The sequence below is a fragment of the Uranotaenia lowii genome, chromosome 3 (assembly GCF_029784155.1).
Source record: "Uranotaenia lowii strain MFRU-FL chromosome 3, ASM2978415v1, whole genome shotgun sequence".
NCBI classification, from domain to species: Eukaryota; Metazoa; Arthropoda; class Insecta; order Diptera; family Culicidae; genus Uranotaenia; species Uranotaenia lowii.
Genome location: NC_073693.1, coordinates 14,171,214 through 14,196,213, shown reverse-complemented (window position 1 = coordinate 14,196,213; position 25,000 = coordinate 14,171,214). Strand labels below are relative to the sequence as shown.

Here is a 25,000-nt window from a genome sequence, read left to right as displayed (position 1 = left end):
TACCCGAACTTGGCCCCTAAGGCATGGTTGACTATATTTCCCAAGATTGTAGTCTTCCTGTAATTTGTACCTTCAAAAGTTCTTCGACAAATATGATTGCTTACTAGCCTGAAATGTAGTAAAAATATGTCCTTGCTTTAAAGCGGTGGATAATTTGAGGTAAACCTGATCAAACTATTGATTGAAATGCTCCTTATTGTGGCCCCCGTTCCGAATTGTGGCCTTTTATGAGTTCCTTAAATTGGCCGCCTCTAGAAGAAATTTGCCTCACTAATACAACAACAGCCCCCAGGAATTCGTTAATAATATCCTGGAAAAAAGCACAACAATGTTTTGTGTTGTTTTCAAGAAGTCGAAAGTACGAAATGTCAACCAATTTTTAGAATTGATATTTGCGTGCAGAGTTATAATCTTACGTAAAAAAGTTTCACTTGTTTGTTTCAGTTTTTGGTGTGTTTAAAATTTCTATTATCAGAATGACAATCTAGAACAAATAGGTTCCAAAATATTGCATTCGTTAACATAATTATGTTTATTAACCGAGCAAACAAATCATTTGTTCAATTTTTTAAAATCAAATCTTGATAGATCTGTTTCCATTGAAGTTAACATACGTTAGACGAGGAGAGACATTTTAAAAACCATTATGACCGAGGCAAGAAGCAAGCTAAAGCTAAAACTCAAGTAAGCGAACGATTCTTTGAATCATACCTACATATTTAAAATGTCGCCCTTAGGAATTTTCTAGCAATCGTTTGCGTACACCCGGATAGCAAAACAAGACAAACTATCGCTCACTCTAGCCAGCCTGATAGAAATAGATTGCATCTCACTCGTTCGTTTGGGGACTATAGCCAATGGAAGCGAACAACAAATTTACAAGCTGAGTGAAATTCAAGCTGCAACTCACTCGCACTCATGCAAAATCATCATCCAAACTCGGCAGCGCTTCCTTCGCATATTCCTTTCCTACGGAAAACAAACGTCGTCACCTCTGCTGATGCACAGTGATCCATAATATAAAACAAGCTTGGTCAAAATATTATTTTTGATTTCACGTGAAATTGAAAACAATAAAATTTAGCTCTTAATAACATAATTTTTCAACATTGTAATGCAATTACTTTTTTTAATAAACATAATATTTAGAATGTCATAAATTGAACTTTGTAACCATTTTTTTCAAAGCGACACATATACAACAAATGTTCATCTCCAGCACAAATAAAATCAAATAAAAATACGTTGAACCTTATTTCCAATTGTAGATTTTTTTTTGGGTATGGATAAAATTACTTCAACGTTGAGATCCAAGATATCGATTCGGATCCGAATCCTGTTGATTTCGTGCTCAGAAATTGAGAGGAAAAGTTCTAGAATTTACCAAAAAAAAAGGCAGCTAAACTTTTAGTATTTTAATTCCAACTAAGATGCCAAATACGCTTGAGAGATAAATAAATTGATTGTAGTCCAAAATACATTTATGGTATTTTTAAGTTATTTCAATCATTATTTTTACTTTCGACCGGTTTTAAATTTCCAGACCACTGTGCACTAACGGCCGACGATTCGGCTGGCGGCTGCCGGCTACCGTCTGCCTGCTGATTTCGTTCTCACACATACATACAAACCTCAATTAGTGGAATCTCATGCCAAGATTAGGCGAAAAAAATGTTTATATTTTCTTCAATTTTAGATCAAATATGTACGTTGTTTGGAGTAGGTTAGAATTTTATATTTTTTGCCACGTTTTGCTGTAACCAACGGTATTTTTTAGTGATTTTTTCATAGGGAAGTGTGTTTTTAAAATCGATCCGAAGGTGGCAGATGCACTAGCAAGGTAGGTTCATTTCAGTTTTTTTTCCGAAAATCGTAATTTTACTTCCAGTTCGTCATGTGAAAAAAATTATTACGCATTTATTTGGATTCAATTGCGGACAGTTGCTATGCAGAATGTAGACAAATGAGATTTTCTTTTATGTTTGATTTATTTTATATTTTTAGGCATGTGTTTGACATATAAATTACCAAAACGCATTTTGGCATGCCAAGATAAGGAGCATGCCAAGTTAAGGCTCACTTACCCTATATTGTTTTGTTTTGTTTTATATTGTGAATAATGTTAATTCTTTTTTCGTTTCGTTATGTCATCTAGTATGGCATAGAAAATAACGATATTTCTACGTAAATATTTTTTTTTCCTTAACGATTAGTTAAAATTTTATAAACAGGTAAAAAATTTTCTATTCTAAGCCGATTGAATTTAAAATCTTTTTCTTTAAAAACACTTTATGCCGCTCCAAAGCTATCTTTTGAAATAATCAAATAAGGATAGTAATTGAAGATAATTATTCCGCTCCATATTTTGTTCAGAAATATTTACAAGTATGGTATGGAGATATTTTCTTAACCCCCTTTTTTGTTTGTTTGTTGATTCATTGAAATTTTTATGTTGCAAGAATAGGAATAAACAATTTCACTTATTATAACTGGCATCCCTGATCCAGTCGAGTCCGGAATACACGCTACTCACAAGTTAGTCGAATTTCTTGAATAAGTGATTCCATTTTGTCCGCTAGAGGATGTTGATGGTGTCGCCTTCTCATTATATGAAGAAAACAAATGTGGTGAATATTGGTTTCAATTATATTTGCTAGCATCTTACATTGCTAAAACCACCAGCAAACAGAAAAAGTGCTAGTGACTGAGATTCGATCTCATGACCTCTGGCTTAGAAACTTGAACGCTATCCTCTAGGCCACGATCGGCGGCAAAAGAAATATTAATGCTATAAACCCTAAAGATGCTCTAATGACCGTAATGAAATTTGAAAAATTTACTTTGAGTGTTTTGTTCCGATGAATTCTCCATCCGGAAATTTCGAATGTATGAAAACATAAAGAAATGTTCGTTAAGGTGCCAAAGCTATACATTTTATTCTGCACAATTAATCTAACAATGTATCTTTTACTAACATTTCAATAGGTTACAAAAATGACTTTGAGAAAGTTCATAAACTTTTCCATCCTTTTTGTTAAACTTGAGGTAACAATTTTCACCTTGTTAAAACACGCCGCCACTGGCCAATTCCAAGGAATCTATCAGTTTATCATCTGGCCTGAGAACCTGCAAGCTGCGAGAGCGCGGCGAAAGGTCTTGGCTGGCTGGCTGGCTGGCAGTAATCGGAAGAAGAACATGGGAAAAGTGATGTTTCTTTTTTTTCTTTCTTCTGCTAATGGGAAAATCCCGGCGCTTGCGCACGTGTCCCCTGGTGTGGTGTTCTCAGTCGAATACACTAGCGGTGTATAGATATTGGAGACTGTTTCTGGCCCCAACTTTGTCCCTGTGTCAGTGCGACCTGCAAATCTATCGGACTGAGCGAGGAGAGAATTTTCCTTCTGTCGAATATCCCACAAACGCCTCTAGACTCGGTTCGCTGCGACGTCGTTGTCGTCCCGTCGATGGGCAGAGCATTCTAAAATTTGACTCAGTTCATTTGAAATTTTTTATCGGGAATGTTCACATTTTTGTAGTTATAGATAGAAATGTTTAAGTCATTTGTCTTTAAATAAGCAGAAAAGAAGAGAGGAACTTAAACGTGACAGACAAATACAGGAATTGAAGTCGCTTCTGTAGGGACGCGCACGGGAGGAACTACTAAAGGAATTCGGTTTCCCCGCGACGACATTTTCGACAGGAGTAGAGTTGAAAGAATTTTGTGCCGAACGGAAGAATTTTTCGGATTACCAGTGATACTAGAAAGCTGTGAAAACGTAACGGAAATTTATTAGCTAATAAATCAATTTATCATAAGAAGGTAAATGATTAAGTGAAAAACAAAATCCAATCACATTTTCCAAGAACACAGTTCCAATCCTATCCGTAGCCTTCCATCTTTTTTTCCTATGGTTCAGTTCAGCACTTTTTTAAAAGCTGGCATCATCCGTCCCCTATTTTATATCTATTGGATTCCGCTCTGTTCATGATCCCATCATCCCATCCGAACCCCGTCAGAAGAGCCGTAAGCATTTTCCAATATTTTCCCATAGAAAAATAAATTCATCAGCTCAATTTTTTCGCTTCGATGTCTATATATACTTTTTTTTATTTATTTTTTCTCTTCATTTTCCGATTCTGCGTGTTTTCGCCAAAAGGTATATATGTGTTTGTTTTTCGGCTTCCCGAGCCAGCCTGTTTTTCCGCCCAAACCCCACAAATCGGTGTTTTTTCTCCGCTTAGAGAACACACATAGTTTCTCTCGGGCCGCAAAGAATGCTCTCTCCCCAAATGGATTGTTCATCACCATCGGAGTGATTCGTCCGCGTGGTGCAGTGCCGTATAATACCTTCCCAAACTTCCGACTTCCCAATCGCTGCCGGGCAACCGTTTTCCTCTGCCAGTTAGTTTTTCCCCATCTCAAACAACATGTGATACCCATACCCATCGTATTTGTTTTACTGCGTTTTATTAGATAAGCAACAACAACGAAAAAGAAAACGGCTGCCGGGAGTCCCTCCAGAGTTTATTGGGGCTTTTCCCGAAACACCCAACTCGGCCCAAACCGGGTCGATACGGTTAGAGAACGACCAGACCAGATGAAATTCGAGTTTTATTAACTCTTCTTGGTCGGTGGGTCGGTATCCATCTTCTCAAATATTGCCCTTTCTGACTGTTGTCTTCTGTCGTCTAGCATACGTATACGACATAACTTTTTGTGTGGTTGACACATAAGAATGGAATCATAGAGGTGTGTCAGGCGATACCGGAGCACTGAAATCATCTTCTGGCGAAACTAGCCCTAGCTGGTAAAAGAGGAGATGCTTTTGGCTCCGGTAGCCGGTTGTCCAATTATGCCGGAGAATCACGTGATTGAAGGATGGTAGTGCGAAAATTGTTATCTCAGTTCAGATGAAGTAAACTGAACCCTTCGGTCTGTCGATTTGCTAAGGATGAGCATTTGTATCATTCAAATTCACCGGTAAAAGTGAACAGTTGAATTGTTCGACGTGTTCAGTTACTGACATAATGGATAGAAGCAATTTGAAGAGAAAAATTTGCCTTCACTTACAGGAATTAAAAATGCAACAGAAAGCACATTTCAATCGATTTTATGTTACATCCTCGTTTATTTATATGATCTTTGACAATAAGTTGAATATTTTTTAAGGACATACATAGACCGTGTGCCCTTCGAAAATACAAAAAGCAAATAAAATACAAAAAAACGTCGCGAACAACGTTAACTCAAGTTTTGCCCAAAATCTTTTTGGAAACACGTAAATAGTCAGCGGAAAGAACCTGGTATACCTTCAAACATGTTTCTGGATGGCATTACGTCGAACTCTGATCGTGAAATCTGTGATCTCTTCGCCACCAGATTTTCTATTATCTTTAATTCAGCTTCAACATCCCCAGAACTTTTTAACAGCGCTGTCAGGAAAGTTTCGTCATTGGGCTGTCTAGTAAATGGTATTGAAATCGAGGAGGCAGCAGCGAAGCTCAAAAATTCCTTCTCTACGGGCCCGGACGGAATACCAGCTGCTTTTTTGAAAAGTTTTATGCCTGTTTTGCTGACTCCAATTCGGCTCATTTTTTAAACTTCGCTTGATAGAGCTACCTTCCCTTTACTGTGGAAGGAAGCTTACATGTCCCCGGTACATAAAAAGAAGATAGGAAAGATGTCAACAAATACCGTGGAATCTGTGCCTAATGTGCGATTGCCAAACTATTTAAATTGGTGGTCTTGGATATCCTTTTTTCATGTCCTGCAAAAATAACATCTCCAATGATCTGCACGGATTCATGCCCAAACGTTCAACGACAAGTAATTTCCTAACGTTTGTTTCTTTTGTTGCCAAATCTCTAACTGATGCTATCTACACCGATCTGTCCGCTGCATTCGACAAGGTGAACCATGATATAGTCATCGGTAAACTCGAACGCTTAGGGTTCTGTGGTACTCTATTTGGCTGGTTGTTCGAACGGGTGACACCTTTTCCAGGTAGTTCCGTGCCTCCTTCGGTGTGCCCCAAGGTAGCCATTTAAGACCGATTATTTTCCTAATTTATTTCAACGACGTGTTGTCACTTTTCGAACGCCCCAAACTTTGCTGTGCGGTTGACCTTAAACTATTTTACATCATAAACGACCACGACGACGTCAATTTTCTGCAATATCAGTTCAGTCTCTTAAACCGCTCCTTGGAGACGAGCTCATCGCACGTGTAAACCACGTTAACGATCTTGGCGTATTCCTAGATCAGCACCTGGAATTTAAGGCACACACCAACTACGTGATTGCCGAAGCATCCAGAAGTCTCTGGCGAAAGACTTCAAGGACGTGTGTTGCCTGAAAAGCCTGTACTGCAGCATTGTTTTTTCCATCTTTGAATACGCTTCAGCTGTCTGGTGCCCCTACTATCAGAAATGTGTCGATCGGCTCGAGGCTATCCAGCGGCGATTTCTGCGATACGCCCTTAGACACCTGAACTGGCAAGACCCTTTCGGCTTGCCAAGCTACGAAAAAAGATGCAGCCTTATAGATGTTATAACGCTTCAAGCCCGCGTCGCCGATCTCCTGACATCGCGAATCGACTGTCCCACGCTACTGGAAGCTATTCCGCTTAGTGTACGACACCGTGGTCTTAGAAATCAGAATCTTCAATTTTATATCACCATTCGGATGAACAATTACGGGGCCAACAGCACCCTCATCGGTGCAATGAAATCGTTCAACCGTTTTTCGGAGCATTTTAACTCGGACGTTTCGAGGGATGTTTTACGAAGAAAAGTTATAAGGGCCTTGAGAACCCCATAGTTAGAGTTTTAATGTTTTTTTTATGCGGCTCATGGTCAAGAATTCTTGCTCACCAAACTCACAAATCGTAACCTTGTTGAAATTCCAGTGTAGCTCAACTTGAAGAAAAAATCTCTCATGTTTTTTTAAGGGGGGGGGGGTAGGGTCTAACATTTGCAAAAAATCGATTTTTTTATTTTTTTATTTTCTTATTGTAAAACATTTCAAGAATGTTGTGTCAAATTTTCAAGTCAATTGAAGCAAAACTGTAGAAGTTATAGGCCTTTATCTCCTCCTATCTAATACTGCAAGAAAGCAAGAGCAGAAACTTCAAACGCGTTTTTCTCGAAAGCACATTTTTAAAGTCCGTGGACATCGTCATTTGAAAACTACTTATCCGATTCTTTTCAAATTTGGAACATATTTTCTATATATAAAATACCAGACCCCAACGTTTTTATTTTTTGATTTTTTTTATTTTGGGGAGATTTTACAGGTGAAAAATGGCGGATTTTTAAGTGAAAAATCGTAGTTTTTACTTCAAACAGCCACAAAAATTTCATAAAAATATTTTTAAGTTAAATAAAAACGTTGGGGTCCAGAAAAACATCTATTAAAAATATTTTGCTCTGATTTTTTGACTTCAGATGATTCTGTGCTGAGATACAGTGTCCACCGCAAATGCTGTTTTCTAAAAGGCATCCTCGAAAATGCTCCGTCCCCGGCTCATTTTTTAATATTTTTCTACGAAAAAAATTACTACATGTTCTTTTAACAATGCTTTGTATACTGCAAAAAATTTGAATACATTTGTTTGTACGATAGCTCCAGAAAAAAATCGTGAAAATGGTGTTTTTTTATACCCGTTAGACCCTACCCCCCCCTTAATGTTCCAACCTACAATCTAAAAACTTTCCAAAGGTTACATTGCTTTACAATTATACAGCCTTTGTAATGTAATGTATGTATGAAATATGTCCGTAAGAAACTAGAGGTCTTAAACGTTTAGTTTTGGCGTAGACGACTTAGATTAAGGTTGCCAGATTGTCCGATTTTATTCGGGTTTGCCCGGATATTTGACACTAAATTTAAGAACAGTCCGGCCCGGCCCGGTTGTCCGGATTTCATTGAAAAATGTCCGGATTTTGCCCGGATTTATTCACTTTATTAGGCAAAATAAACAAAAAAAAAAACAACAAACACCTCCAAAATGATTTTTTTTAGCAAGTTTTATAAAAATCATCATGAAAGGTTTTTTGGAAGCCTTAAATACGGTTCAAAATCTATCGATGAGTTTTGATGAAAAAAAAATCATTTCTCGATTTTTGTTGAGGAATTTTAGAGTTTTGACAAAATTTGCCCGGATTTATGGTCGTCAATTTGAAATCGAATGCCCGGATTTTGCCAGGTTTTTATATAAAGATTGCCCGGTTTGTCCGGCCCGGATACGAATTCTGGCAACCTTAACTTAGTTTTTGCAATGGCACAATTTTCCCATATGTTGAAGGGTGTCCACGATGAAATTGCCAAACACAAAATTGATTCGAAAAATTCGAGTTTTCATCCGATCAAATTTTCAGGGATTGAAAAATAACTATTAAACTTTATTTTACCATTTTACTCGTATTTTATTTACAGTCCATACGCAAATGCCCACACCTTGGCCTTAACCCCGGCCATAAGATTCTGCACAACCTGTGAATCAACCGTTTTTTCCATGTAAACTTTCTCCAGTTCCTCGACTGACTTCACTACCTAAGGTCTTTTAAGAAGGTGCTGCTTCATAATCGCCCAGTACTTCTCGATGGAGTTCCGGAGTTTTGGGAGGGTTGGACCTTTTCCAGCACGAAATTGACCTTGTTGTCCGCATACCACTTCAGCACGTCCTTGGAGTAGTGGCATGAGGCCAAACCTGGCCAGAAAATTGTTGGGACGTTGTGGGTCTTCAGGAGAGGAAGCAGCCGCCTGTCCGTTTATCGTGTCCTGGGTCAAGAAAGGTGCGCTCTGCTTCCCGCACGAGCCAAACCAGGAATTTTTTCTCAAATTGGGACATTTTATGAGCGTGGACATGCTCCGGAATGCTGAACTTATCTTCGGCCGTGAGAAACAGGTTGCCGGGGATCTGTTTGAAGTCGGCCTTCACATATGTTTCGTCGTCCATGATGCAGCATTCAATTTTCGTCAGCTTGTTGAGGTACAACTTCCAGGCACGGGTTTTGGCGGACTTGTTCTGCTTCTCGTCGCAATTAGGGGTATTTTGTACCTTGAACGTTCGAAGCCCAGCCTTAGTTTTGGCCTTCTGGACAAAACTTCGGTTTAGGTGCATTTTCTTAGCCACATCCCGAACGGAGGCGGATGCTGGCTGATAGTTTCCATCCTGCTTTGTCTTGTGATAGGATATGGGATATGTTTTATTTGGTTTCTTTCAGACATATGCAATGCGGTGGGAGGACAATGCAGGTTATTAGAAAGCTTGTTAATGCCGGTCCGGCATATTATCTTATACCGATAATTCCACCTCCAAGGAAGTTCATGATTGGACTGATTTGTGGTTGAATACCCTTTGATGGCGTTTAAGCCAATTGATAGAGGTGAACAATTGTGTAAATGCTCAAATATATTTAGGCAGTACTAACGTCTTCATCCATTTCTCATATATCATCGAAAGGTAAATAAAAAAATAGTGCGTGAGAAGAAAAAAAAACATTGGAATAATCTATAGCTTAAACCATGAAAAATTTAATTTAAAGCCACGAGGCTTGTGTTCGATCAACGCGACACAACCGTGAAAGGGCTTTCCCAACATAGCGCCTCTCAGTATGCAAATATTTTCACATGACACGCGTGGTTTTATTGCCCAACACATGTGTGATGAACTTACCGGAACCTTCAAGTGCATTTGGTTGTGTTTTTTGTGCTCTGCTTTTTTCTTTGGAACCCTTGCGTGAACCTTTTTTGCACCAGAGGGAATACAAACAAAAAGCGGAATACAACAACAGCACAAAGACCGAAACTCTCACGAGGACATTACTCTAATTGCGACCAGCTTGCTTGCATAATCATCATTAGCAAAGCAAAAGAAGAAAGCCTCCGCCTTGGTAACAATAAGCTTAAAGAATGGGTAAAAGAAATTGCAAAGAACACGGGACCAAAGATTAGAGACTCTACACGGGAACGGATAGTTATTTGTTCCTTCCTTTGTTGAAGCGCCATCTGACGAGAGTCCTTCTGCTGTGTAAAGGAATAACCCTTTTTGCTGCGCTGCCACATAATGATGGTGGAGGCACAACTTTCTATAACTATTCACTCTCCTCTCGATGATGGTGTAGTGTTCGTTTTTCCTTCGCAAATTGGGAACATTCCATAATGCTGATTCAGAAGTTTTAAAAAAATTGTCCACCACACTCACTAATGGGTGTACCCAGTGTACATACTGCATGCAGCAGCAAGGATGATAGGGGAACATGTCCTATTATGCGCCACCTAAGCAAATCGCTGATTTTCTATGTATTCCATGTACAAATTGTGTTAAAAATGGGTGCAAACTTTGAAGAAAATTGTTTTCTACAATTGCCTTTGATTTTTTATTACTTAAATTGCTATAGTTGCTTCAAAAACTTGATTTTTTAAAACCTTATTCAAAGCCACAGAACAAAACTGTGTTGCAAATACGCGCCGCTGTGTATTCAATACGCGCCTAGCAGCCGAACACACCCGAATGCAGCCGAAGACCGAAAACACACCAATACTTACAGACACTTTGATTGAAAAGAAAACCAAAATGGACTAATCAAAATTTAAAAAAAATTAAAAGTTGATTTTTTGGGGTGAATAAACGCTCAAAATATGGTTTTAGACTTTTTGTTCATTTTCAATGAAAATTGGCCTTTTTGAAAAATTAATGCTATTTTCAGCCTACTACGATTGGCGCGTTATAACGAGCGCATGGGCCGTGATAGAACATACCCATAAAAAGCATACCTTAGCGAGTTCAGTATGATTTTTTAGCATTAAATCATAGTTAGGATTCTCCTCTATCGATGTGTCAGAAAATATTGTCTTATTCGTTATTCTCTGCTTGGTGACACCTTATTGAAAGTGTTTTAAAATATAGATCGAAATGAAGAAAAACCTAAATTGTGAAATTATCACGACACAGGGGCATTTTAAGGAAAAAATCATACTTGCCACGATCAATCACAGCTTTTAAAACAAATTGGTAATATTTTGCAGGCTTAAAATGTTTCAGATTCTTCTAAACAAGAGTGGCGCGTATTAGCCACATGGGGCGTTATATGAACTTTTCCCCTATCACTGCCGCTGACTTGAAAGTTTTATAGAAAGAGAGAGAGAGAGGAAAGCGCCACATAAATACTTCTACACTCCGGAATGGGTGCTATTGATTTTTCTTCTTTTGTTGTAGGACTGAACAACGACGACACCGTGTTCGATGGAGAATTTTTAAGGGGGACGCTTGGCGGAACAGCTGGGGAGATCAGAAGAAAAGTTTTGTTCAAAACCCGTCGTGGGTGGGTGTATGAAGGTGGATGGAGAGAGAAAAGAAGCTTTCCCCATTACCGTATAGTCTAGCTTACAGCAGCGCTTTATTTACTGAAACAGTAGCGTTTCTGGGCAACGCCATAGAAGGAAAATTCGATGCCTAGAAACCGAGGATGTTTTTTCTTCAATTTTATTATTGTTATGAGTGTTTCCCCCAAATTGGATTTTTTTTTCACAGAGGGGGTTTCGCCGAATGACTTTCTTATTTTGATTTCCGTCAAGTCAATTTAGGCAACGAATTAGACGAGTGTGTAACCACTCCAGTAACGAAAAGTTTCATAGAAATGACTTGAAATTAAGTTGAAATGAAAAGTGAAGACTATTCAGCCTTCTGTGCTTCTGGTGAAAACAAGCATTTTGAAGTTGGAAGCAGCATAAACATTATATTTCGCTTGTGATGCAGATAAGGTTTTTTTTCCTTTTTCACGGGATTTTAAGCAACTAAGGTGGCAAATCAGTTGCCTCATGAGCCGATTTCCGCGAGTTCGGCCCAAGGGTAAACATCGATCACAGTTTTACCGGATAAGCTTTTCAATAACTGTCCGCCTACTGCAGCGTTGCTATAAAGTGGCGAATGCCTTAAAGATGTAAAGGAAAGTAATCGAAACAAAAAATCAACATCATCCAAGGCGCATTAAAATTTCAAATAAGAGCTACAAGGAATCGAATTGTTCAATAACGGTTCATTTAGAAGAATACCAATATTTGATGTGACAAGGCAATTAAAAATGCACATTAGAAGTTGAAATACATTTTTTTTAACTTTTAAAGCTCTTGTAGAAGTTTATAATTGATACCAGGGGAAAATATTCAGATTCCCTAGTCAAATTTGAACTTCGAATGTTATGATTCAAATTAAATCTGAAACGAAAATCATAAAAATGATCATAAGCGCGGCCTTTATTTTGCAACTTTCTTGAACCTTACTTTTTACCCCCAATCTCGATCCAAGAATGTTAATAAAAAAATAGCAAGATGTGCATAACCTTGAAATAGTAGAACCACCAACAAACTTTTTATGCCTTCAAGCTTCTAAATTTGATATGTTAAAAAGAATCATGACAATTACAAAATTAACACACGACGTTTAACAAACGGAAAAATGATTCAAAATTACCTTTTTGTTCGACCAGTTTCAAGCTCGATGTTGCCCATCTACAGTATAATGTCCGACTGATCACACGAAGAAACCACTGGCAGTACCGTTTAGAGTGTTACTACTTTTCTCAGTTGTTTGACTACTTACCTTCTTTTCGTCTCACAATTGAAATATTCTATAATGAAACTATTAATTTCATTAAATATTACCGTTGATTCTAATTTTAATAGTAACCGTTAAATTTAAATAATCAAAAAAATTATAACGTTACAGCGTTGGTCATAACTAAGTTTACAAAAAAAAAATCAACTCAACGAGCGAAAATAAGGTCTGACTAACGGGAGTACGAGTGGGAACACAAAAAAATCCACTCAAGACTGAGCGAGAGCAAAAAAATCATCATCGCTTTAAAAAAAATTCACTCACGAACCGACTTTCTCGAGAGCAAAAAAAATCACTAATGTGTTGAGTTGAATAAATTTGAGCAACTGAAAAATTCGCTCAAGTGCCCAAGTGCGATTTTTTTCAGCGGTGAGCTGGGAAAAATTTAAACGCGCTTTGAGTTACTCACCTATTGGCTAGGCTTACCAGATGGTTTTCAAAAAAGCGGGACATTTTGAGAATAAAAAGCGGGACTCAGCTAAAAAAGCGGTATATTTTAAATTTTGTTAGAACAAGTCATGATATGTATGTTTTCGGTATATATCAAGTAAATCGATAAACTGTAAATTTTTTAAATCGAAAACTGAGGCATAGCTCAAAGGGTAGAACACCCGCTTTCCGATTCAACGTCCTTGATTTTAAACCCAGGAGTAAACATTAAAGCAAGTTGAAGATTTTCAATGCTTTTGGGCCAACTTCAACGTTGGATAAAAATAGAACGACTGACTCAAAATAGTTATAAAACTTTGATGGAAACAAAACAAAATGAATCATTGATTAGCAATTGATCAGCATTACAATAAGCAACTTTTCTGTTTTAAAAAATCTCGAAATATTTTTTTGATTTTCACCTCACATGCTCTTGAATGTCAATATTAAACACATGCTTGGAAAAACATCTCATTTTCATTATAGTTGATAGCATGAATAATATGTTTTTCTGTAAAATCATATAAGTTTCGTACTAACAGACCACGACGAAATCTTGGCCTGGAAACACCGAAATTTGGTGAAATTTCTATGTTTCAAAAACCACTGAATCAAATTTAAATAATTAAGTTTACTTGAGTTACCAAAAATGCTGTTATAATTTTGTCCAATAGGGTTTTATTACTTGAATTATAACATTTGAGTTATGTCTCGAAATGTAGCACGCTCGAAAGAACTAGATATCTCGTATTTGATCCACAATGTGTTGGTATTGAGAATATTTCAAAATTATAGAAATTTATATACCAATCAGATGAATTCATTTTAGTGCAACAACGATTATGCAGGGTTGCTAGTGAACCGGGAAACTGGGAAATTTGTCATGCTTGAGGTTTTTTCACGGATTTTATGAAATATTTTCAAAATTATTTCTAAATTTAAATATAGTTTTTGACAGTCTTGATATAGATATATCTCATAAATGCTTATTTTCGTTCATTAGTAAACAAACGATATTTGAATCGCTTTTTTAACAAATTGCGGGGCATTATGAGATATCTATATTTTTCGCTCTCCGCAAGTGTGCTATACTTACAAGCATAGCTCCAATGTTATTAATTTGATAATGAAACTATCATCGACTAACTACAATCGAACCTTTGTGAGAGTCCAACGGACTGAACATTTTTTCTCGTTTATATGTCTTATGTAAAAATTGTATCCAAAACAAGCTCCTGTCGGAATCTAAGGTTTTTACCACTGATACAGAATAATATTTTACATTCAAACGATGAAAGTTCAGCCCTGTTTTATACACGATTTTCAGTATTTTCACGAATCTTTAGTTCAAATGACTAGGGGCACTACTGAAGATATTCATTGTTTTGAATTAAAAAAAAAACATTTTTTCTAAACCATGTTTTTGGATTTGCTCAAAAAATATAACTGCATTCAGAAAATAACTAAATATTTTCCTGCAATCTAGTAATTTTAAGTTTTGTAAGACAAATATTCGGAAAAAAGACAAAATTCCATTCAATTTAACAAGCTGATTTGATATTATGTTTCGAAGTATTTTTTTACATGTTTCTATACAAACTATACAATTTTTTCCAGAACTCTATAAAAATTCTAGAAAATTTTACAGTGGCTGAAATGTACTACATTATAGTTTCAAGATCAATTGACCTCGTTTTTCATTCGCAAAACTATTGAAATTGTGGAGGAAAACAACGAATAAAAATCATGAAAACTTGTCGATTTGATACGAAAAGACTACGTGTTAAAATACGCCAAAGTATTTGTCATGATTTCTAACCGATTAACAAGTTTTGGGATACAATTGTTAGAAATTTGAGGCTCTTGACAATATTTTTTTTTATTCACCATGATTTTGTATTTAAAAAACTAGTATATTAAATGGGAAAATTATCATATATAATCGCTTGATAATTTGTGATTTTTCCTCAGGTTACCAGGTTTACCAGGTTATTTACTAACTCGCTTGAGTCTTTCAATTTTAACTCTCATGAGTCGTTTTTTTTACTAGCTTGAGTCAAATGTAGTCAATTTATAGTCCGGAGTGGACTGGAAGAAATGATGTTCGGTAGAATAGTTGGATGTTGGTATTGTTGAGGCGTCAAAATCAGAAAAAAAAAACTCAAGGGAGTCAAAAACAACCTGAGTCAAAACAAAAAAATTGACAGCGCCAAAAAAACGACTAAGACGAGTCGAAACCAAACGAATAGTTCCGACTCAACTACCTTATTTTAAAAGGTTGCCAGGTTGTCTGGTTTTATCCGGATTTTCCCGAATATTTAATTTGTACATAATTTGGAAAAAGTTCTGTCCTGCCCGGTTGCCCGGATTACATTGAAAAATCCCGGATTTTGTGCAGTTTTATTCACTTAATTTGCCAAATCTAACAAAAAAAAACAAATTGTGTGTTTTTTTTTCATTTATATGTCAAAAACCTAATTTTTTGGACAAGTTTAATAATCATAAAAGGTTTTTTAAGCCTAAAATACGTTTAAAAATCTGCTTACGAGTTAAAAAAAATCAAGTTTTTTTTCTTGATTCTCGTTGAGTAATTCTTGGATTTTGACCAGATTTGCCCGGATTTGTGGTCGACAATTTTGAAATTAAATACCCGGGTTTTGCCAGGTTTTCAGATAAAATCGCCCTGATTTGTTCTGGTGAGGGATTCATTTTGCTCAAGAGAGTTGTTTTTACCAAACTCAAGCGCTTTGTGAGTCTGTTAAACTCAGTATCAGTGAGTGTGGGATTGATTTTGAGGCAGTTTGAATATATTTAGGACTGGTAACCTTGGCTAGCTTCTGATTTCAGAAACTCATCAAGTTAAAAGTATTAAAGTATTAAACAAAACCGGAAAAAAACAAAATACATAGTAGGAATTTATAAACAAAAAGGACTATAACTTTTTTGCTTAGTTCAATTCAACTTTTCTTCTTTAGGGTCGCCTAAGAATTGTCGTTTCAAAGTGAAGTTTTGTAATATTTTTTATCTTGATTAGTGGATTATTATTAAGGGTTTGGAGCAGTGATATTTCTTAAAGCCTCTATAATGCTAAGGGTCAACCTAATGCAAATAGTAATTTCCAAATTTCCGAGACAAATTTAAAAAAATCTTATTCTTTGGAAGCTTGAAGCGTCCAAGAAAATTTTGAAAGTTTGGAATTTTCCAAAACTAGAAAATTGTGTCACTCTTCGTTACTGTCAGGCGTCAGCCAGCATTGTTCCGAGGACATACTCTCAGAGAGTATAGTCGCCATTCGTCGCCGTTACCGCCTTCGTCCCAGACCAGAACGCTGCCGCCAGTCCGTACATGGCAAACCAAACCGGAAGATGGATGAAGGTCGGACGACGACGACGACGACGTTCGGTGGAGCCGTTATGTACTTGACATGCACCGGAATCGCACGCCTTTTATGTACACCGAACCGACGACGACCGATCTAACTAGCTGGGCGATGCGGCCCTATACCGACTGTGTGAAAATGAGAATCCTTTAGCCGCCCAGCAACAGCGATGTGATTCCTCCGTGAGGATTGATTGAAGGGAATAGTGCTCCTGAAAACGAGAAGGAACTCTGAAGCAGTGGCAGAGAACTCTCGTCTGTCTTCTCTCGGGTTTCGCTCACTTCGGAAACGAACCTGTCAACTGTCAACTGGAAGAATTCAGAGCTTTCAGCACGGAGAAATTCCATGGGCACCATATAACAGTAGGTTCCGAATGCAGCTGGTGCCGCCACCAGAAGAGTATCGGTGAACCGGAAGGCTGCTGCTATATCGTCTTCAAAGTTGGTCCTAGATTTTTTTTTGTCTAAACCTACGTGGCCGGCTCTCGGCATAGTAAGACATAACTTATTTTTGGAAAATAGTGACAATTCAACTTGCTGAGCTGTGAAACCTTCCTCCGGGACACACGGAGATCGCGCGCCGCGCTCTATCGGTGAGATTCTCGTGCATTACGTCATAGGCGGGCGTCACGTTTCTGCCGTTCGTTGGTTTGCTGACTGACTTTCATGTGCCTGGAAGCAGACCACCATCATCACCTACCATAATCATCATCATCATCGGAAAGCCGAGAATCGCTTATAGAGGTTAGTTAGTTGAGGACGATGTGTGTTAGTAGCCGAACATCCGAGGAAAAAAAAGAGTTACTGGTTAGCCGCGATTGGCATTGGTGCTTAGTCATCCACCCAAAGCTGCTCATATAAATATGTTTGTTTTCGAGTTACTGACACCTACCTACACCCTCTTAACGGCGAACGAAAGTCCATGCGGCGGAGACGGCCGTTGACTAAATAATATCTGTGCTGAGGGTACGCAAAAAACTAGTGCCACCGGCAGCCAAATGTCGCGACTTGCAGTATCGTTTATCGATCCTAACAAAACAAAACTTTTATAGAATCAAATATTGTTTGGAGAAATTTGGTGATTCTTACCCGAATTTAGTGTACACCTCACATTGAGCAGCATGGAGACGCGAGCCTGCCCCGCCCTGTCGCGACGCCTAGCGCCAGGGCGTACAGGGTAGTAAGCGAGCGGAAAATCCTCGTGGCTGCGGTTGTGCCCTGCGCCATTTACAACATTGTGCATACATAGTATTTGTAGGAGCAGTAGCTAGTTGTTGGTGCCGATTTCTGCTTCGGCATTTTAACAGTACCTACAGTATGTACCCAGTTGTTGTAGTTGTTGCTATTGCTGTTTCGTTCTTTGCAGTACATATCGCAAAAATTCTGTGACGAATGCCGGAGGGAATCACGTGTTTCGCCCGAGGAAACAAGGCTTTCACTCTTGCTTTTGCATGGTTGTTACAACCGATTTTGAGTGGATCCTGAAAGCTTTGGCGCACACAAAATTTCAGCTGAGAAATCGGGGATTTTAGCAGTGTCATAAATTCGAGAAAATCGATTTTTAACCAAAGGTTGCGAGAAGTTTACGGCTTGAATGTGAGATGTCATCCTATTCGATGTAAATTTTTTTCGCATAATTTATTTCAACTACTAGTTTCCCAGCAAACCTGGAATCGTAACATGGAATGATAACTCAAGTCGTTTACAATTGTGTTATCGCATTTCCAACTGCATAAGAAAAGATCGTATAAAATGTCGTCTTAAGTCAGTTTAAATCGGACATGATAGAAAAACAGGCATATTTGTAAATTTTGAAATGATTTTGCTCCCGCGCGGGCTTCAAGTGATGAAACCATCGTAATGTTCTCTCTGCAGTCAGCAGTGCATCCAGATGGCTAAAAGTCAGATAGGAATTGAGTAATATTCATCAATGAGAGAATTGAAAATATGCCAACTCTTTTTCAGAAAAGTCTTGGAAGATTTAGAAAAAATGTCTGGAAAAGTCTGGAAGAGCAAACTTTATAGGTGACGACCTTTTTGTTGGTCCCAGATTGCAATATTGCAGTGTAGGAAATAGTACTCTTTACTTGATACTTTTCATACATTCTGTCCACTATTAATGCTTGAGACCATTCCGGCAGTACTACATTTTCGAAGCATTTCTTACTTTTCAATCACTAATTCGAATAATTTCCTGCGATTTTATCACAAAAAAATTGACTGAATTTTGAATGTTTTGTTAAAAATTGATATACAAACTCAAAAGTCTGGAAATGTCTGGAAGAAATGTCAAAAGTCTGGAAGTCTAGAATCCTAAAAAAATGTCTGACGAAAGTCCAAAAACTCTGGAAGATCCAGATAAAATCTGGAAGGTTGACATAACTGGCGATGAGGCTATGAGAGTAAAATCTTGCACTCCGATTGGTACGTATAAGGTGTCGGATAAAACCCAATGGGTGTAGTTTTCGTCACTTTAGAAAAAAAATGAAATTTATGTAGGTATGTATATTGCCTCTACTTTGGTAGGTAAATGCTGTTTTTAGCTTTCACACGATCATTCTATTATGTATATGATATATCTGGGTTTGTTACATAAAACACGGCATGTTTAAGCAGCGTTTTTGCAACAAAAAGTATCATAATAGTTTTTAATCATTTATTCGCCTCATTGGAGTGAGATATCCGGTTTTCCCGGAAGAAGCATCCTCGGTCCACTCATTTTAATAGACTTCGACAACTCCTCGGCTAACAACTAGTTGTTAAATGCTCCGGGATAGTTCAGAAAGATGTTAACAAAAACAACAAATAAATTTTTCAAAATAAATTTACCGATGAATAACTTTATTGAAGACCTTAACTTCGTATCTTATCACTCAAAAAAGTTATTGACTGTTTAATAAGGGTATGTCTTTTGGCATTGAAAAACAATCAATTCATCTGACATCACTGCTGAATACCTGATGAGACATACACATGGGAAATAAAAAAAAGGTAAAATTTACCTAGAAGCAGAGGTGATTTTTTCTACCCATCTTTTGAGGTAATTTTTATTTTTTTTTCCATTCACCTAGCAAAAAGGTGACATTAGCCTTTTTTTCATTCACGTACGAAAAAGGTGAATTGTACCTTTTTTCTAGGTGAAACGAAAAAAAGGTGCAATTCACCTTTTTTTGTAGGTGAATGAAAAAAAGGCAAAATTCACCTTTTTACTAGGTGAACGGAAAAAAGTAAAAATAACCTCAAAAGATGGGTAGAAAAAATTACCTCTGCTTCTAGGTAAATTTTACCTTTTTTTTATTTCCCGTGTGTAATGCCTCTTCAGACATCGGCAGTACACCCAAAATAATTTTCACTTAAAAAATAAGTGACATCTGTAGTAAATTCTCGCCATACGTAATTTCATTTGAATTTTAAGTGATGGGTCAAGTGAATTCACTTAAATGACCGGTCAAGTGAATTACACTATGACGTTCGAGTGAAATTTATCTGAATTTCTAAGTAAGTTTCTAGATGATTATCTCTTGCGTTTTTAAATAAAAGAACATTTATAGAACACCACTTCGATTTCAAATACTTACATTACGCTTTCGCCTTACATTTATTGATTGGAAAATTCCATCATTATCCCAAAGCAGATCGGTTACTGCAGATAGTGCGACTTCTAAATCTTCCCTGCTGCAAACCAGAAAATCTGTCCGGTTCAACCCACAAACTGAAACATGATAACACCTTTAAATAACTTTTTCTTACATCACGTTTAACACAAACTACCGCCAAAATCGCCTAGTAAAGAATTGGGAAAATCCAGATCCAGCATAAGCTTTAAACGCTGCTCTTTAGAATTTGCCATTTTGAACTCTGAAAATAAACACAATTACAACCCGACATTCACTTGAAATTCAAGTGATAGGGAAGTGAATATTTTTTCTCACTTCAAATTCAAGTGACGCCTGAAGTGAATGTGGATGAATTCACTTGAATTTAAGTGACTGCCAAGTGAAATGTATATGTCGCACTTGAATGGAAGAAAATCACTGGATCCTTGTTTTTAAGGGAAAAATCATGTGTTTTTTAAGAGTGAATTTGGGTTCAGTGTAGTGATGTCAGATGAATTGATTGTTTTTCAATGCCAAAATTCAACGCCAATCAATGCCAATTCAACGTTTCTCCTAGAAAAAAGGAAAATTTTACATTTTCGAGATTCACTGAGGTAGATTTTACCTTTTTCACATTCACTGACTAAAAAGGTAAATGCTATGTTTTTTTTACCTTTTTTAGGTGAATTCTACATTTTCCCAGCTCAATTTAGGTACAATTCACCGCGCTACGAAGGTAAGCTTTACCTCGAAGAGGTAGAAGGTTCCTTTTTTGGATTTACATTTTTTCTAGATGAATTGTACCTTTTTATTCAGCTCAATTCAGGCAAACTTCACCTCACTACAAACTAGACTTTACCTTTTTCGGATTCACCTTTTTTTCGGTGAATTGTACCTTTTTTCAAGCTCGATTCAGGTAAACTTAACCTCGCTGTGAGGTGAGGTTTCACCTCGAAGAGGCAGGAGTCATTTTATTTTGTTTTCACGAGCGTCCATCTTTTTATCTCGGTAAATTTTAACTTTTTATTATTTTCCGTGCATGACTACTTTGCAAGTCTTAAATTTTCAGCGGAAAATTTCCTTTGAAAAAATCATAAATTGACACAAACCATAAGCAGGCTCGGTTCCACGGAAGTAACAAAAATGGTGTTGATTTTTTAGAACAAAATATTCTATTCAATTATGCAAAAAATCATGAAGTTTTGAACAAAATCGAAGCTTTTTAGACCCCAAGGTTTGAGAAATTCAAATATGACCCCGAATCGACTCAGTCTAATGACACAATTCACATTAGTTTTCGAAAATTGTGGCTTTTTTTCATTTAAAACAATCGAAAAACGCACACTTAAGCTGCCCTCGATGGGTCGCAGTCGGGCACATGAGAGAAAACAGCGAGCGGCAAACGATGTTTGGTGGTTCTCCAACATTAAAAAGCACTATAGTTGAGCGAACTGACAGCCACATATCGACACACGAGCTCTCTCAAATGGTTTATATTCGGTTTATTCTTTCAACTGCCAGCCCTCTCAATCGGTTCGGTTTCAACTTGCGCGTCTCAATATTTTCTCGTAATTTAATTTTTTTTTTGCCAGGAATTTACCACTAGGTGGCATTCTTCCCTGCTCTCGTAATTTTAAAAAAAAATCCATTCGGCTTAAAAAATAGAAAAAGGATCAGGAATATGGAAATAAGGTCCCTTAAAATATTTAAAAAAAAAACTAAACATGTACGAAGTGTACTTGACTTTGAATGTAAAAGAATGATTCATTGTGAATTGAAAAATCAAGCAAAGTTTAACTTTAGGCATAGATACGAAACATTTCTGCTTTGCGGCAATCGGCAATTGCGGCTGTCTTCAATGCAATTATAACCGGTAAAACTTCAACACTTGACTGTTCCTCCAGTAGAGAAGGTAATCCATTCGTCAACATCTTGTGTTTGAGATAATCGGTCTTCGTTGAGCTTTCGTAAACTTTGATATGTGTTGTTATTGCGTCATAAAACGGCGATCATAATGATAAGCTGACAAGCTGATAAGAGGAGCTACTTAGAACCGAGTAAGAGGAAATTTTCAGATAATGTAGCCACATTAACTTGTTGAGCTGGGGGAATTAAAACTAAAATAAATCGGTGCTTATTTTTAAAAAACGAAGCTAAGTTACTTGAAAAAAAAACGAAAGATAATATCTCTACACCTAGTCGTAACATTACGTTGAAATTAATCAAATTACTTACCCCTCACTTATCGACTAGGTCCATATATAAGGGACTTAAATATAAAAGAGGCCTTTTCAATCTGATCTATTTACATCGCACACTGATAAGTGGGTACTTTGCTCCAGGAACTCATCCTTCCACACTCGATGGAACAACTTTTCGCCCAGCTTCTACCCGACCACAACCCTCCGGAGAGACTCTCAGAACCCTTTGAATACCGCATCCAAAACGCAGAAACCAACCAAACCAATCGCCATACTAACCGATAGTCTTTCTATTTTTCTTCCCATTCCATAAATAACCAGCAGGGGTCAACTATCGATTTTTTGCATCGTAGTTGTATCGGAATCGTCGCTGCAGCGCGAGAAAACCTTGGAGGAGGACTCTTTCTCTCTCTATCTCTAAATCGGACAGCAGGAAACCTAGGCTGATTTTCTTCAGTTCGGTTTGTACAACTAGTTAAATTAGCCCCGCGCGTCGTCACACAAAGCATCAAAAATGTCGACCGTCGACAAGGAGGAGCTGGTCCAGAAGGCCAAACTGGCAGAACAGTCGGAACGGTGAGTATGACGGTTCCCAAATGTTAATTCAAAATAAAACCTTTTTAATAGGTTTTACCCGAAAAAAAACAATGTTCAAAATCTAACATGACTTTCTCCTTTTTTGCAGATATGACGATATGGCACAAGCGATGAAATCAGTGACAGAAACCGGAGTAGAACTATCAAATGAAGAACGAAACCTGCTATCTGTCGCCTACAAGAACGTCGTCGGTGCACGAAGGTTGGTATTTGTTGTTTTGTTTTTCTTCTTATCGATCACTTGACGGATGTCTTGTTGTCATCAAGTGATCCAAATAAGTAATGACCCTTCTGTGTGCTAATTGGTATCTTGCTTTTCAGATCGTCATGGCGAGTAATATCGTCCATTGAACAGAAAACCGAAGCCTCTGCCCGCAAACAACAGCTTGCCCGGGAATACCGAGAGCGAGTGGAGAAGGAACTTAGGGAAATCTGCTACGAAGTGCTGGTGAGTTAGTTGGTTCGGGCATTAATTATTAAAATTCAATTTTGGTTCTACCCTTTTGGAATGAATAGAATAGGTTCCGACAAACGTCCTTGAACGAAATGATCAATCGAATGTCACATGTGTTAACATTGATGGCGTGTCGATGTATACAGCATTTGACCAGGAAGGGTGTTTATCGATTGAGTTTAGTTATTTCCTAAAGCTAAAATAGCTTTTATTGCATTTGAACCAGATTGAGAGAGGTTTTTTTTTAATTTTATTTAGTTAACTGGATAAGCTAGCTTAGAATAATAAAAGGGATTTCATGCCCAGCACACCAGTTTTCAAAACGTCGGATTCTTCCTTTGATATAATATTGAACGGACGGAAACCTTAGTAATTTTACAAATCAAATGATCAGAACATTCTAGTTAGATCAGTTTTTTCGATTCCGTAGTATTAAGTTCCAAGTTTTACGAAATTTAAGCATCAGAACTGAATCCGTTTTACTCCTTTCCAGGGACTGCTCGACAAATTCTTAATCCCCAAAGCCAGTAATCCAGAAAGTAAGGTGTTTTACCTCAAAATGAAGGGTGATTACTACAGATATCTAGCCGAGGTAGCCACAGGAGAAACCCGCAACGGTAAGTACACGCTGTCCGGTGTCCCCAAAACGGGTCCCGCAGGCAGCTGCTTCCCGTGTACCACAAACCACATGTAACCCGCATTTTGCTGATCGTTCGTGATCATCGAACATCGGATCCACCGACCACTTACTAATCACATGTCTCTCTTTCGATCTTTTACATATTTATTTATTTTTCACAATCAATTTTCCCCCCGAAAACCGAAATGTTCGACCCTCTAGGCGTAGTAGACGATTCCCAAGCCGCGTACCAGGATGCCTTTGAAATTAGTAAAGGCAAAATGCAGCCAACACACCCCATCCGATTGGGTCTCGCGCTCAATTTCTCAGTCTTCTACTACGAGATCCTAAACTCTCCAGACAAAGCCTGCCAGCTGGCGAAACAGGTTATTACTACGTGCACTTGTGCACTTTTATACTTTTAGACTATATTCACGTAGTATTTCGATTTATTTATTTGTATATTTTTCATTCGCAACCTTCGCTTACACCTTTATGGAAAGCGAAAAATAGAAAATATCGTCACAAAATGAAATACACACACATGCATACAAAATCGATCCCGTTGGGGATGGATCTGCTTAAAGCAAAATGGTGTGGGAAATCGGTGCTAATTCAACTCCCACCTTTTCTCCTACCGCCCACCCCTGTCCTTGACTGTATTCGCGTCCGCGCAACTCCCGGAAGATTGTGTTTAACCCGTGCCATCTTTCACAGCATTCTGTGTTTGAAACATTTTTCCACCCTTATTTACGAAATCTATGTTACCTTTTTTCTCCGCCTTTTACATCTCTCTCTTTCGAAACAGCCGTGGTAGAAGATTCGCAGAAATCCTATCAGGAAGCGTTCGACATTGCCAAGTCGAAAATGCAACCAACCCACCCGATTCGGTTAGGCCTGGCGCTCAACTTTTCCGTGTTCTATTACGAAATCATAAACTCGCCGGCCCGAGCTTGCCACCTGGCCAAGCAGGTTATTACCAAACTCTGACTCTCTCGCATTAGCTTACTGTTTTTGTTCTATAGTACCTTTCCAGTACCATATTATCTCTGCTAACCTGTTCCAAACCCCTTTTCAAATATCAAAATTCGTTTTCTGAAAATCGATCTG

General features: G+C 37.7%; 1 protein-coding gene across 5 annotated transcripts in view; it reads left to right on the top strand.

Moving 5' to 3' along the window:
* Window positions 1–24,895, top strand: part of LOC129750944 (14-3-3 protein zeta) — a 54,058-nt gene extending 29,163 nt beyond the window's left edge. The window contains exons 1-6 of one of the 5 annotated variants that reach the window (XM_055746158.1): window positions 3,410–3,817; window positions 22,545–22,796; window positions 22,906–23,019; window positions 23,139–23,265; window positions 23,765–23,888; window positions 24,699–24,895. In XM_055746158.1, the coding sequence (XP_055602133.1) occupies window positions 22,735–22,796; window positions 22,906–23,019; window positions 23,139–23,265; window positions 23,765–23,888; window positions 24,699–24,880 (609 nt within the window). In that variant the 5' untranslated portion in view covers window positions 3,410–3,817; window positions 22,545–22,734 and the 3' untranslated portion in view covers window positions 24,881–24,895. Of the gene's footprint in view, window positions 1–3,409; window positions 3,818–17,048; window positions 17,168–22,541; window positions 22,797–22,905; window positions 23,020–23,138; window positions 23,266–23,764; window positions 23,889–24,698 lie in introns of those variants that run through there. The other 4 variants (XM_055746156.1, XM_055746159.1, XM_055746157.1 and 1 more) reach the window with 4 other exon arrangements.
* Window positions 24,896–25,000: the final 105 nt, after the last annotated feature.